The 16,085-nt window shown below is 42.8% G+C and overlaps 1 protein-coding gene across 2 annotated transcripts; it reads left to right on the forward strand.

The window, feature by feature from the left end:
• The first annotated feature begins 303 nt into the window (after positions 1-303).
• LOC139545708 (solute carrier family 2, facilitated glucose transporter member 11-like) lies at positions 304-14,722 on the forward strand. Of its 2 annotated transcripts, none has more exons than XM_071353763.1 (12): positions 304-419; positions 1,446-1,544; positions 2,383-2,543; positions 2,717-2,841; positions 3,003-3,132; positions 3,246-3,394; positions 3,965-4,152; positions 9,067-9,177; positions 12,325-12,426; positions 13,102-13,177; positions 13,310-13,437; positions 13,855-14,722. In XM_071353763.1, exons 1-12 carry the CDS (start codon positions 381-383, stop codon positions 14,050-14,052), a joined length of 1,506 nt encoding a protein of 501 aa, XP_071209864.1. In that variant the 5' UTR covers positions 304-380; the 3' UTR covers positions 14,053-14,722. The 2 variants fall into 2 exon arrangements, with proteins under 2 accessions (XP_071209864.1, XP_071209863.1); XM_071353762.1 differs by lacking the exon at positions 304-419 and adding an exon at positions 721-912.
• Positions 14,723-16,085: the final 1,363 nt, after the last annotated feature.

Genomic DNA, 16,085 nt, shown 5'->3' on the forward strand with positions numbered 1-16,085 from the left:
AACAATGAGGTCTTTATAATCAAAAAGGAAAATTGCTACACTGATGACCATAAAATAGGTCAAATCCAATAATTCAATATACCTCTTCTTAGTTTTTGTGCATGGTTTTCAAATAAGACCTGGGCTATACCTTTTAAATTGCACCTTTCATAGGCCTAGCACAGAGTAGCCTAAAGGAATGCTGTCAAGAGTTCATTAAACACCTTCATACTAGTGATAATAACACAGCCTAGGCTACAATGGAATCATCACACCTACAACTAGTATGGGTGTGACCAGACCATAAATAGCCTAGGTTTAATCCATAAGTAGGCTGCAGTTGCTTTACTTGGAAGAAATAGTGCCTTTTTATTTGTTGGGCTCAATGAACGAAATTCAAAATGGATAGCAATGAAGTGTCTGCAGAATTAAAGAAAGAGGTAGGCATTTTAATCATGAGAAAGGTAAAAATAGCCTACTGCTTGATGAAGATATCCGCACAAAATGTATTATCTGTAACCGGTGTGTGATAGAGAAATGTGCTTCATGGCATATTTAATGGTTACTGTGTCTAAAGAGTGCAGAGTTTCCCACTCGTAAAAAAGAGAGGAGTCTGTAATGCAATGTTATGCTCAGACGAGGGGACACTGGGTCATCCAAGGAACAACTGATCAATTGTATTATCCTCACTATATTTACTGCACAACCCGACCACATCCTCGAAAGGCACTCCACTTGAGGATGAGTGGTCTACATTAGCCTAGGAGAGAGCAACGTTTGCACTTTGCCTTTGGCTAGACAGAAAAAGCTGTATACAATCTGAAGTTGTACATACTGTAGATAAAACAAAAAACAGGACTCAAAATGACTAAAGGAGATACGGAATATCAACTTTTGCTTGAAGTCAGTAAAGAAACAAAAGAGAAAATTAAGGTATGCATAATATTAATAATAATAATAAAGAAGAAGAAGAGGTGTTATTGCTATATTAGTAATAATAATAACAACAGTAATAACACATGTATTGTTATTATTGCTGTTGTTGTTATTATTATTATTATCATTAGTGTGAATTATAAGTTATATTTAATCAATGATAAATAATAAATACATGTATTATAATACATATCTTGTTTTAAACTAACTAAGCCCACTGTTTTTGGTGTCCTTCACCTGCAAACAGGGACTCAAATTATTATAACGTTATTTAAAGAAACCTATAGCCTAATTCATTGTCTACACTTGGCTATTGTAATTAATAACCTTAGCTCAAATATATTTGATATTGTATTTGTGCCTCATTTGAACTTCTAACAGCTATCTAATAGTAAAATATGAACATGATTGGGCTACACCTGTTAGAGTTATCCTTTTTCTGTTCAATACTGAAAGTTGAAAAGTACAGCACAGAATCTGTACATATTATCTGATGCTAAACCACCAATTGTGTGTATTATTGGTTTCAGCGTCCGAACAAATCCCTTCTACTGGCAGTTTGTGCAGCTTGCATTGGAGGAACCTTTCAATATGGTTATAATATTTCAATCATCAATGCCCCCACCAAGGTAAGACATTATTGTCAATATGTGTCTACTTAAAGGGGGGGATCTGAAGTTGCTACATCAATTTTGGGACTTAATTAAGGATATGGACCTACTTATTCTTTAAGAATATAACTTTTAAATATAACTTATAAATGCCCCTTAGTTCAACTGCTGTACTCCATCACAACCCAAAATGTGAGATTATTTTATTCCAATGTTTGTAAACAAAGTAAATGTAAACACTGTATAGCCTTAAAACATGGTTTCAACTATCATGTGTATATCATGGATGGTCAGCCATTGCATCAATAGCTCTGTCTATGAATTTGAGCTTGGTTACATTTATCCAAACCCCTCCCTCAGCTTTTTACTGAAACAGTGGAGGGGATTACATTTTGTCATTGTTTCAACCGCAGATTTCTCCCTTAAGTTTAATATACTTAAGATGGCTAAATAGAATTTTATTTGGTGTTATTGAATTAATGAAAAGATGATACTGACATTGGATAATCATTTGTATTCTGTCCTTATTGAACCATGTCTGTGTGTTCAGAAAACAGTCAGTCTAAGCAGTCACACGCAGCCCTGGAGGCTCCATGTAAATCTTAGGTGCCCTAAGGGAATCATGACATAAAAAATGTAACACTTACGAGCATGTGACATGTAACCCTTTTGAGTAAAAAGAGATGAATTCTACCATGTCATTTCTGTATTGTGCAACTGCTGTGTTGGTACATTCCTCACACACATTCAGAGGTATACTACGTTCTTAAATCATGCAAATTACAATTCCATTTCAGCTGTGAGCAGAGCTTCTGCTTTTCAAGGCTATATTGAGTTAGGGGTGCTTTTTTCCCAGTCTGTGCAGAATTTCATCAACCAAACCTGGCTGGAGCGCTATGATGAGGACATCTCAGAGCATTACCTCACTCTCCTGTGGTCCAACATTGTGTCCATTTTCACAATAGGAGGATTTATTGGAGCAACTATAGGTGGAACACTGGCCATTAGATATGGGAGGTATGTGTTTTGTTAATAGTGTCTTGAATCCTCATTTGGATATTTGTGTCACTCCAATTTTACACATAAGCTATTACTATTTTGACAATAGCCATTAGACTGCATGCATTTTTTTCGCCAAACAAGGCACTTTCAATACAAGTTTAATTAACTGCAATTATTCTGTGTCAAAGGAAGGGGACACTAATGATGAACAACGCATTTGCCTTACTGGCTGCTCTGTTGATGGGCCTGAGCTACCCCACTGGATTATTTGAACTGCTCATCGTTGGACGATTTTTCACAGGAGTAAATGCGGGTAAATACGTCAGTGCGTTAGTCCAGTGAAGCGTTGACATCAGCAGTTTGCAGTCTTTATTTCTAAGCCGGATGTGTTGAAAAATGTATATTTATTCAAGGTTCTGTCTTGTCTGTAAGTTAATGTGCCACACTTTGTTCTAATCATATGCTGATTGCCAGGTATCGGCATATGCGTTCAGCCACTGTATCTGGGGGAAATCGCCCCAAGGGCACTTCGTGGTGCCATGGCAATGGGGACTTCTATTTTCATCACCGGGGGCATCCTTACTGGACAGGTGATTGGGCTTAAGTAAGTTTAGATCATCCTGGACTATTGCCTACTAACTTCCAGAGTACGTTGAAATGAAGACTGCGCATAACGTCTTGTGTGCGTTCCTATAATGAGTGTCTATGATCCTGCAGTGAGCTCCTCGGTAAAGAAGAACACTGGCCCATCTTGCTCTGCACCACCTGTATCCCAGCGTTCCTGCAGCTCCTCATACTGCCCTGGTTCCCAGAGAGCCCTCGCTACCTGTTGATCGACAGAGGGGATGACGTTGGATGTCGAAAAGGTATGTTCCAATCACATGTCAAAAGATCTACCACGAGCTCTCTCACATAAGGACTGACACCAGTCATCGTGCTGAAAACTATTGGGACAGAAAACAGTTGTTTTAGCGAAAAAGCAGGATCAAAGTGTGCAAACCTAAATTGTAACGTAACCTACGATAATTCATCTAAAAAAAGAGAGCCGACCTGTGTCACTCCGTACCTGAACATTAATTTGACATGATGGAAAGTTTGGAGGGGGTGATGATTCTTCCTTTATCTGAGATCAGAAGGGTCGGGAAACATAAATTATACAAATCTTTCCCCTTGTGAGACATACTGGGTCAAGCACATGACTGCAGTGCAAACTGTAACAGCAGGTTACACTGCGAATAGGCAATGTCTCTCATTAGTCACACAATCCTTGCTAATCAAATAAATACCTCTGTGTATCCCACTGTGTCTGTCTGGTTTGGCTTTGTTACGCCGGCTGGGTGAATGAGTGGATTCCTGTTATGAGTGTGAGGGATAATAAATGAAGCGTGGAGTGGAGAGAGACCATGTGAGCTGCGTCTTGTGTTTCCTGTGGACAGCGATGAAGCAACTCCACGGCACTGATAACTTTGATCGCGAGCGGGAGGACATGGAGAGGGAGAGGGTCAGCGCCATTGGCATTAAACCCAAGAAACCCTGGCAGCTGTTCATGGACCGCAGCCTCCGCTGGCAAGTCCTCACCATCATCCTGCTCAACGCTGCCCAGCAGCTCAACGGCATCAACGCTGTATGTTCGCAACAGACCACATTTCCACACATGACCCTATGTCCCCTCGGGGCTGCAACGTTTATCAGTATGAACTCAAGTCAGTTGAGATCAGAAGAAGTTGGTTTAAATGTACAATATTCCATTCACAGAACTCTTATGTTAAATTCATATACCTGCAGGACATTCAGATTGTTATAGGGCATACACAGTGGCAGTTCTAGTAGCTTGTATGGCTCCCTGGGCGAACCCCCCCTTCAGCGCCCCCCCCCCCCCCCCCCAAAATAGCATAATTCTGTACTAACTGTAATTAGAACAACACAAATAAATAATCATAACATTTAAAACTATATAAATATAAAAATATATACAAAAATAAGACTCATAAATATCTAAAAGAAGTAACAAAGACAAATAGAAACAAATTTGTGTTAAATTGGCACACGAGTATTAATACATTACCCATCCCTCAACACTGTCAACCAAGAGTCAAGACTAAACCAATTCACCTTGGTGGTGTGCAGACTGGATTTATATTATTCTTAACGATTTCGCACAAACCAGAAAAGAATTCAACAATATGTCTGTGAAACTATACAGTTGAAATTGGAAGTTTACATACACCTTAGCCAAATACATTTAAACTCAGATTTTCACAATTCCTGACATTTAATCCTAGTAAAAATTCCCTGTTTTAGGTCAGTTAGGATCAGCACTTTATTTTAAGAATGTAAAACGTCAAAATAATAGTAGCGAGAATGATTTATTTCAGCGTTTATTTCTTTCATCACATTCCAAGTGGGTCAGAAGTTTACATACATTCAATTAGTATTTGGTAGCATTGCCTTTAAAATTCTTTAACTTGGGTCAAACGTTTAGGGTAGCCTTCCACAAGCTTTCCACAATAAGTTGGGTGAATTTTGGCCCATTCCTCCTGACAGAGCTGGTGTAACTGAGTCAAGATGTAGGCCTCCTTGCTCGCACACGCTTTTTCAGTTCTGCCCACGAAATCTTTATAGGATTGAGGTCAGGGCTTTGTGATGGCCACTCCAATACCTTGACTTTGTTGTCCTTAAGCCTTTTTGCCACAACTTTGGAAGTATGCTTGGGGTCATTGTCCATTTGGAAGACCCACTTGCGAGCAAGCTTTAACTTCCTGACTGATGTCTTGAGATGTTGCTTCAATATATCCACATAATTTTCCATTCCTCATGCTGCCATCTATTTTGTGAAGTTCACTAGTCCCTCCTGCAGCAAAGCACCCCCACAACATGATGCTGCCACCCCCGTGCTTCACGGTTGGGATGGTGTTTTTCGGCTGCAGGCCTCCCCCTTTTTCCCTCCAAACATAACGATAGTCATTATGACCAAACAGTTCTATTTTTGTTTCATCAGACCAGAGGACATTTCTCCAAAAAGTACAATTTTTGTCCCCATGTGCAGTTGCAAACCGTAGTCTGGCATTTTGGAGCTGTGGCTTCTTCCTTGCTGAGTGGCCTTTCAGGATATGTCGATGTAGGACTCGTTTTACTGTGGATATAGATACTTTTGTACCGGTTCCCCCCAGCATCTTCACAAGGTCCTTTGCTGTTGTTCTGGGATTGATTTGCACTTTTCTAACCAAAGTACGGCGTTTATACTTGCGTACTATTGTTTGTACAGATGAACGTGGTACCTTCAGATGTTTGGAAATTGCTCCCAAGGATGAACCAGACTTGTGGAGGTCTACAATATTTTTTCTGAGGTCTTGGCTGATTCATTTTTATTTTCCCTTGATGTCAAGCAAAGGGCTACTGAGTTTGAAGGTAGGCCTTGAAATACATCCACAAGTACACACACCTCCAATTGACTCAAATGATGTCAATTAGCCTATCAGAAGCTTCCAAAGCCATGACATAATTTTCTGGAATTTTCCAAGCTGTTTAAAGGCACAGTCAACATAGTGTATGTAAACTTCTGACCCACTGGAATTGTGATACAGTGAATGATGTGAAAAAAAAGTGAAATAATCTGTCTGTAAACAATTGTTGGAAAAAGTACTTGTGTCATACACAAAGTATATGTCCTAACCAACTTAAAAAAAAAAAAGTTTTAATTTTAACTTCATTTAACTTTATTTAACCAGGTAGGCTAGTTGAGAACAAGTTCTCATTTACAACTGTGACCTAGCCAAGATAAAGCAAAGCAGTGAGACACAAACAACAACACAGAGTTACACATGGAATAAACAAACATACAGTCAATAATACAATAGAGAAAGTCTATATACAGTGTGTGCAAATGAGATAGGATAAGGGGGTGAGGCAATAAATAGGCCATAGTGGCGAAATTATTACAGTATGGCAAATTAAACACTGGGGTGATAGATGTGCAGAAGATGAGTGTGCAAGTAGCGGTACTGGGGTGCAAAGGAGCAAAATAAATTAAATAAATAACAATATCAAATCAAATTTATTTATATAGCCCTTCTTACATCAGCTGATATCTCAAAGTGCTGTACAGAAACCCAGCCTAAAACCCCAAACAGCAAGCAATGCAGGTGTAGAACCACTATGGTGATGAGGTAGTTGGATGGGCTATTTACAGATTGGCTATGTACAGGTGCAGTGATCTGTGAGCTGCTCTGACAGCTGGTGCTTAAAGCTAGAGAGGGAGATATGTCTCTAGCTTCAGTGATTTTTGCAGTTCGTTCCAGTCATTGGCAGCAGAGAACTGGAAGGAAAGGCGGCCAGAGGAGGTGTTGTCTTTGGGGATGACCAGGGAATTATACCTGCTGGAGCGCGTGCTGCGGGTGGGTGCTGCTATGGTGACCAGTGAGCTGAGATAAGATGGGGCTTTACCTAGCCACGACTTATAGATGACCTGGAGCGAGTGGGTTTGGCGACGGATATGAAGCAAGGGCCAGCAAACGAGAGCATACAGGTCGCAGTGGTGGGTAGTATATGGGGCTTTGGTGACAAAACGGATGGCACTGTGATAGACTGCATCCAATTTACAGAGTAGAGTGTTGGAGGCTATTTTGTAAATGACATCGCCGAAGTCAAGGATCGGTAGGATAGTCCGTTTTACTAGGGTATGTTTGGCAGCATGAGTGAAGGATGCTTTGTTGCGAAATAGGGCGCCGATTCTAGATTTAATTTTGGATTGGAGATGCTTAATGTGAGTCTGGAAGGAGAGTTTACAGTCTAACCAGACATCTAGGTATTTGTAGTTGTTCACGTATTCTAAGTCAGAACCGTCCAGAGTAGTGATGCTGGACGGGTGGGTAGGTGTGGGCAGCGATCGGTTGAAGAGCATGCATTTAGTTTTGCTTGCATTTAAGAGCAGTTGGAGGCCACGGAAGGAGAGTTGTATGGCATTGAAGCTCGTCTGGAGGTTAGTTAACACAGTGTCCAAAGAAGCGCCAGAAATATACAGAATGGTGTCGTCTGCGTAGAGGTGGATCAGAGAATCACCAGCAGCAAGAGCGACATCATTGATGTATACAGAGAAAAGAGTTGCCCCGAGAATTGAACCCTGTGGCACCCCCATAGAGACTGCCAGAGGTCCGGACAACAGGCCCTCCGATTTCTCTGTCAGAGAAGTAGTTGGTGAACCAGGCGAGGCAGTCATTTGAGAAACCAAGACTGTTGAGTCTGCCGATAAGAATGTGGTGATTAACAGAGCCGAAAGCCTTGGCCAGGTCGATGAATACAGCTGCACAGTATTGTCTCTTATCGATGGCGGTTATGATATCGTTTAGGACCTTGAGCGTGGCTGAGGTGCACCCATGACCAGCTTGGAAACCAGATTGCATAGCGGAGAAGGTACGGTGAGAATCAAAATGGTCGGTGATCTGTCTGCTTTCGAAGACCTTAGAAAGGCAGGGTAGGATAGATATAGGTCTGTAGCAGTTTGGGTCTAGAGTGTCTCCCCCTTTGAAGAGGGGGATGACCGCGGCAGCTTTCCAATCTTTGGGGATCTCAGAAGATACGAAAGAGAGGTTGAACAAGCTAGTAATAGGGGTTGCAACAATTTCGGCTGATAATTTTAGGAAGAGAGGGTCCAGATTGTCTAGCCCTCCTGATTTTTAGGGGTCCAGATTTTGCAGCTCTTTCAGAACATCAGCTATCTGGATTTGGGTGAACGAGAAATGGGGGAGGCTTGGGCAAGTTGCAGTGAGGGGTGCAGGGCTGTTGACCGGGGTAGGGGTAGCCAGGTGGAAAGCATGGCCAGCCGTGGAAAAATGCTTATTGAAATTCTCAATTATCGCGGATTTATCTGTGGTGACAGTGTTTCCTAGCCTCAGTGCAGTGGGCAGCTGAGAGGAGGTGCTCTTATTCTCCATGGACTTTAAGTGTCCCATAACTTTTTGGAGTTAGTGCTACAGGATGCAAATTTCTGTTTGATAAAGCTAGCCTTTGCTTTCCTAACTGCCTGTGTATATTGGTTCCTAACTTCCCTGAAAAGTTGCATATCGCGGGGGCTATTCGATGCTAATGCAGTACGCCACAGGATGTTTTTGTGCTGGTCAAGGGCAGTCAGGTCTGGAGTGAACCAAGAGCTATATCTGTTCCTGGTTCTACATTTTTTGAATGGGGCATTAAGATGGTGAGGAAAGCACTTTTAAATATTAACCAGGCATCCTCTACTGACAGAATGAGGTCTATATCCTTCCAGGATACCCGGGCCAGGTCGATTAGAAAGGCCTGCTCGCTGAAGTGTTTTAGAGAGCGTTTGACAGTGATGACGGGTGGTCGCTTGACCGCAGACTCATTACGGACGCAGGCAATTAGGCAGTGATCGCTGAGATCAACCCCCCCAACCTCGCTCTGACTGCATGATGAGTTCAGATTTGAGTTCACCCTCATCTAAGTTGTCCATCCCTGGTATACACTATAGGGTATAGTGTGAAGGACCGGTGTTTTATTTGTTTTCTATCACTCTCTCTTGCAGATATATTTCTATACAGATTATGTGTTTGAGCAGGCCGGAATTCCAGATGTCAACATACCCTACGTAACTGTGGGCACAGGAGCCTGTGAATGCCTCACTGCCCTTACCTGTGTGAGTGTCAACTATTGGTCATAGTACATACAGTACCATTCAACAGTAGGTAGTTTTTCATAGTTTTTCTTTATTTTTACTATTTTCTACATTGTATTATAATGGTGAAGACATCAACACGATGAAATAACACATATGGAATCATGTAGTAACCAAAAAAAGTGTTTATATTTTGGATTTTAGATTCTTCAAAGTAGCCACCTTTTGGCTTGATGACAGCTTTGCACACTCTTTGCATTCTCTCAACCAGCTTGATGAGGTATTCACTTGGAATGCTTTTCCAACAGTCTTGAAGGAGTTCCCACATATGCTGAGCACTTGTTGGCTGCTTTTCATTCACTCTGCGGTCCAACTCATCCCAAACCATCTCAATTGGGTTGAGGTCGGGTGATTGTGGAGGCCAGGTCATCTGATGCGGTACTCCATCACTCTTCTTCTTGCTCAAATAGCCCTTACACAGCCTGGAGGTGTGTTTTGGTCATTGTCCTGTTGAAAAACAAATGATAGTCCCACTAAGCACAAACCAGATTGGATGGCGTATCGCTGCAGAATGCTGTGGTAGCCTTGCAGGTTTTGTGTGCCTTGAATTCTAAATAGATCACAGACAGTGTCACCAGAAAAGCACCTCCACACCATCACACCTCCTCCTCCATGCTTCATGGTGAAAGCACACATGCGGAGATCATCCGTTCACCTACTTTGCATCTCACAAAGACATGGCAGTTGGGACCAAAAATCTCAAATTTGGACTCATCAGACCAAAGGACATATTTCCACCGGTCTAATGTCCATTGCTCGTGTTTCTTGGCCCGAGCAAGTCTCTTCTTCTTATTGGTGTCCTTTAGTAGTGGTTTCTTTGAAGCAAGTCAACCATGAAGGCCTGATTCACGCAGTCTCCACTGAACAGTTGATGTTGAGATGTGTCTGTTACTTGAACTCTGTGAAGAATTTATTTGGGCTGCAATTTCTGAGGCTGGTAATTCTACTGAACTTATCCTCTGGGTCTTCCTTTCCTGTGGTGGTCCTCATGAGAGCCAGTTTCATCATAGTGCTTGATGGTTTTTGCGACTGCACTTGAAGAAATTTTCAAAGGATTTGACATTTTTCAGATTGACTGACCTTCATGTCTTAAAGTAATGATGGACTGTTGTTTCTCTTTGCTTATTTGAGCTGTTCTTGCTATAATATGGACTTGGTTCTGTTACCAAATAGGGCTATCTTCTGTATACCACCCCTACCTTGTCACAACAGAACTGATTGGCTCAAACGCATTACTTAATGAACTTTTAACAAGGCACACCTGTTAATTTAAATGCATTCCAGGTGACTAGTTGTCACATATACTGTCACTCACACTCTAGGTCACCAGGCTGCTCATGATGGCGCACACCTGTCACCATCATTACACGCACCAGCGCGTCATCAGACTTACCTGGACTCCATCACCTCCCTGATAACCTTCCCTATTTATGTCACTCCCTTTGGTTCCTTCCCCAGGTGTTATTATTTCAGTTTCATGTCTGTGTGCTGTTCGTGTTTCTTGTTTTGTATTATGTTCCGTTTAATTATTAAATATTCACTCCCTGTACTTGCTTCCCGACACCCAGCGCACTCGTTACAGAATATCACCTCACCTAAGGGAAGCATCTCGGAGTGTTTTTTTTTTGTGTGTGTTGGAAGGGATGTTGAGTCCGGGTGTCCTCAGCCGGCTCGTCGGGCTCCCACGCCTCGGCCGGCTCGTCGGGCTCCCACTCCTCGGCCAGCTTGTCAGGCTCTCATGCCTCGGCCGGCAGGTTTCCGCACCTCGGTGGAGCGACCGGTCCGCTCCTGACCCCTGGGATCGTCCCCATGGTCAGCATCCTACGGCTGGAGCCACGCGCCAGGGAGGGGGTACTGTCACGTATACTCCCTCTCCAGTGCTCTAGGTCGCCAGGCTCCCGTGCCTCAGCCGGTTCGACAGGTTCCCGCGCCTCAGCAGAGGTGACAGGTCCGCTCCTGATCCCCGGGAGCGTCCCTTTGGTCGGCGTCCTGTGGCTGGAGCCGCGCGTCAGGGAAGGGGTACTGTCACGTATACTCCCTCTCCGGCGCTATAGGCTACCAGGCTGCTCATGATAGTGCACACCTGTCACCATCATTACGTGTGTCATCAGACTCACCTGGACTCCATCACCTCCTTAATTACCTTTCCTATTTATGTCACTCCCTTTGGTTCCTTCCCCAGGTGTTATTATTTCAGTTTCATGTCTGTGTGCTGTTCGTGTTTCTTGTTTTGTATTATGTTCCATTTATTAAATATTCACTCCCTGTAATTGCTTCGCGACTCAGTGCACTCGTTACACTACCTCATGAAGCTGGTTGAGAGAATGCCAAGTGTGCAAAGCTGTCATCAAGGCAAAGGGTGGCTACTTTGAAGAATTTCCAATATAAAATATATTTAGATGTGTTTAACACTTTTTTTTGGTTATCACATGACTCCATATGTGTTATTTCATAGTTTTGATGTCTTCACTACTATTATACAATGTAGAAAATAGTCAAAATAAAGAAGAACCCTGGAATGAGTAGGTGTGTCAACTTTTGACTGGTACTGTATATTTCCAAGTATTTAGTAGCATGTATGGAGTCCATCGTACAGCGGAAATGTCATACAACCCCAATGCCTCTTTGCATGGATTTGTGAGTCTTTTAGAATCCTCTTTAATGACTGATTGCTAATTTCATCATGTTATGCTGGTATGACAGTACTGTTCTCATTGAATGCTATGCTATGATTTACGTTACTATTCATCGAGTGGATTAACATATTTAAGATGTGTTGACTACAGCTGTATGATCTTAATCCTGCAGCAACAGGAAATGTGAATTATGTGGATTTATAATTAATGGACATTTTTGTAGGAGTTGATACATTTTTCGTAAGGGAATATCAAGTCTGAAATTTTAAAGTCGAAATTACAAACTTCAGAAGCCTTTTCAACCCTCAAAATACACTGCAAGTTTTAAATGTCCTGCATTAAAGGAAAATTCTCTTGCAACAGGTTAATCAAATTAATATCCTACATCTGTAGGTTTTTTTAACTCGATCTTATATTTCTCCACGATCTTATACTTCTGCTGGTATGCCATATGAGATGCTGTGTCTTTCAGGGCATGCTGATCGAAACTCTGGGACGAAAAGTGCTTATCATCGGAGGGTACACCCTAATGGCTTTCTGGTGCATTTGCTTCACTCTGACCCTCACCTTCCAAGTAAAGTATCTTTGATCTAACAATTCCATTTCAGTCTCTTATTAATCAGAATAAGAGACCTGTGTTGCACTTAAGTTATGGATGGTTAAACCAACCCTTAAAAGGTCCAATGTCGCCATTTGTATCTCAATATCAAATCATTTCTGGGTAACAAGCCCCAGTGCAGTCAAAAATGTGATTTTCCTGTGTTTTATATATATATTTCCACACTATGAGGTTGGAAATATACTGTGACATTTACAAAATTAGGATAATGCCCTTTTGGTGTAAGAGTTGTTTGAAAAGACAGCCTGAAATTTTAGGCTGTTTTGGTGGAATGGAGTTTAGGCCTGCCTGGTCACATCACCAGGCAGTAAATTAGTTAAGAGACCAATAAAAAAGAAAGATCAAAACCTCTCTGCCAATAACAGATAGTTTTCAGTTTTCCCCTCCACACTCCCAGACAGTCCTAGCACAATTCTTGCTTTAGAAATTGCGCTTTGCTAAGAAGCTATTTTTGTTTATTTTTGACAATTTTAATTGAAAACAATCACAGGAAGGTACTTAATTGTTACCCATAATTATTTGATATTGAGATAAAAATGTCTGCACTGGACCTTTAATGTTGCTTGGCGGGCCACTTTGAGAACACTAGTTTTCTGTGACCGAATTGTTGTCTTCTTTCGTTGAACGCAGGGAGCAGGCCTATGGATGCCATATCTTAGCATGGGATGCATCTTTGCTTTCATACTCAGCTTTGGCTTGGGACCAGGTAACCGACAGAACTTACTTATCGCTCGTTTATGCCAGTATTGGCAAACTTTGTGTGATCTGGCAACAATATTATTATCTGATTATAAATGTATTTAAAACTAACACTATACCTTCGCTTTGTCCTTTGGAGGTGGGGTGACAAACATCTTGACCACTGAGTTATTCACCCAAACCAGTCGGCCTGCTGCGTACATGATTGGAGGGTCCGTGAACTGGCTCAGCTTCTTCGTCATTGGCATGGTGTTTCCATTTATTGTGGTAGGTTCCAAGTGTTTGCAACCGTGGTACTTAACCTTTAAATTAAGGAGTATGGTTAGTGTCGCAGCGGTCTAAGGCACTGCATCTCAGTGCAAGAGGCGTCACTACAGTCCCTGGTTCGAATCCAGGCTGTATCACATCCGGCCATGATTAGGAGTCCCATAGGGCGGTGCACAATTGGCCCAGCGTCGTCCGGGTATGGCCAGGGTAGGCCGTCATTGTAAATAAGAATTTGTTCTTAACTGACTTTCCTAGTTAAATAAAGGTTAAATAAAAAATATAAAGAAATTGTGTAACAGTAGGTTATTCAATACTAGAGTAGTTTGATCCGTACTGCCGATTGATATAAAATTAGGAGAGATGGCTGTTTTGAGAGCTGGTTCTAGATGGGTTTGGTCTGCTCTTTTACCTCCACAGACTAAGTTGCAGCAGTACTGTTTCCTGGTGTTCTTGGTGATTTCTGTCTTGGTGGCTGTATACATATTCCTGGTAGTCCCTGAGACCAAAAACAAAACCTTCCTGGAGATCCATACCGAGTTCCAGTCCGGAGACAAGAGGAAGGCTTCAAAAGCAGATGACGGCCCAAGGACAACATTGTTGTCAACCCCTCTGTGAAACACAGCTCCAGTGTTTGCTGAAAGGACTTGTCAAACCTGTACCACATTACTTATTATTCAATAACTGGCAGTGCTATGAATATCTCATTGTCATATTGATACAAAGTTCCAGAATGTGTGTTCTTTGTCAGGGATTGTGAAGTGTAGACATTATAGTAATTGGGACACAGGAAACAACTAAATGAACTAGGTACTGTTAAAGGGATACTCTGGGATGTTGGCATTGAGGCCGTTTATCTACTTCCCCAGAGTCAGATGAACTCGGCGATACCATTTTTATGTGTCTGTGTGCAGTTTAACGGAAATTGCTAACTAGTGCTAGCGTAATTGCTAAATAACGTTAGCGCAATGACTTAAAGTCTATGGGTATCTGCTAGCAGATACCATAGACTTCCAGACATTATGCTAATCCAGACATTCTTCTAATCTGACTCTGGGGAAGTAGATAAAGGGTCTCAAAGCCAAAATCCTTAAGTATCCCTTTAATGTTGCTGATAAGTCCAGATCAATGATTTATATATGCATGAGATTTACATTTGACATTTTATTCATTTAGCGTACGCTCTTGTTCAGAGCGACTTACAGTTAGTGTATTTACCTCAATAAAGTAGCTATCAGCAAAGTCAGAGCTAGTAAAGTGGAAAAAGTCAAGTGTGAGTATTTGTTCACAAAAGGCTGTTTTTTTTGGGGGGGGGGGGGGGGGTCGGGGTGAGAGGGTCGGTGCTGTAGGATTATTTAAGATATTCTTCGAAGAGGTAGGGTTTTAGATGTTTTCTAAAGATGGACAGAGACTTTGCTGTCCTAGCTTCAGGGGGAAGCTGGTTCCACCTTTGGGGTGCCGGGACAGAGATGACCTTGGACTGGGCTGAGCAGGAGCTGCCCTCTTGTAGGGTGGGAGGGCCAAGAGACCAGAGGTGGCAGAACGGAGTGCTCGGACTGGGGTGTAGGGTTTGAGCATAGCCTGAAGGTAGGAAGGGACAATTCATTTTGCTGCTCCGTAGGCAAGTACCATGGTCTTGTAGTGGATGCGAGCTTCGACTGGAAGCCAGTGGAGTGTGCGGAGGAGCAGTGTGACATGGAAGAACTTGGGAAGGTTGAACACCAGGCGGGCTGCAACCTTCTGGATAAGTTGCAGGGGTTTGATTGCACAAGCGGGGAGCCCAGCCAACAGCGAGTAGCAGTAGTCCAGACGGGAGATGATAAGTGCCTGGATTAGGACCTGCGCCGCTTCCTGTGTGAAGTGGGGTCGTACTCTACGGCCGTTATAGAGCATGAATCTACAGGAGCGAGTCACTGCTTTGATGTTTGCAGAGAACGAAAGGGTGTTGTCCAGGGTCCCGCCAAGGTTCTTTGCACTCTTGGAGGGGGACACCGTGGAGTTGTCAACCGTGATGGAGAGGACTTGGAGCGGGCAGGCCATCCCCGGGAGGAAGAGCAGCTCCGTCTTGTCGAGGTTGAGCTTGAGGTGGTGGGCCAACATTCAAGCTGAGATATCGGCCAGGCTTGCAGAAATGCGTGTCGGCACCTGGGTGTCATGAGAAGGAGAGTAGTAGCTCAGTGTCATCCGCATAGCAATGATAGAGAGACCATTTGAGGATATGACAGAGCCGAGTTACTTAGTGTATAGTGTGAAAAGGAGAGGGCCTAGGACCAAGCCCTTTGGACACCAGTAGTGAGAGTATGTGGTGCAGACACAGATCCTCTCCACGTCACCCGTTTGGAGCCGCCTTTCGGGTAGGATGCAATTCAAGAGTGTGCAGAGCCTGAGACACCCAGACCTGAGAGGGTGTAGAGGAGGATCTGATGGTTCACGTATCGAAGGCAGCAGATAGACCTAGGAAGATGAGAACAGAGGAGAGAGTCAGCTTTGGCAGTGAGGAGAGCCTCCGTGACACAGAGAAGAGCAGTCTCGGTTGAATGACTCATCTTGAAGCCTGACTGGTTAGGGTCAAGAAGATCGTTCTGAGATAGATAGTGAGAGTTGGTCAGAGACAGCACGCTCAAGTGTTTCGTAAAAAGAAAAGATAGAAG

This window comes from Salvelinus alpinus, chromosome 19, assembly GCF_045679555.1.
Source record: "Salvelinus alpinus chromosome 19, SLU_Salpinus.1, whole genome shotgun sequence".
Lineage (NCBI taxonomy): Eukaryota > Metazoa > Chordata > Actinopteri > Salmoniformes > Salmonidae > Salvelinus > Salvelinus alpinus.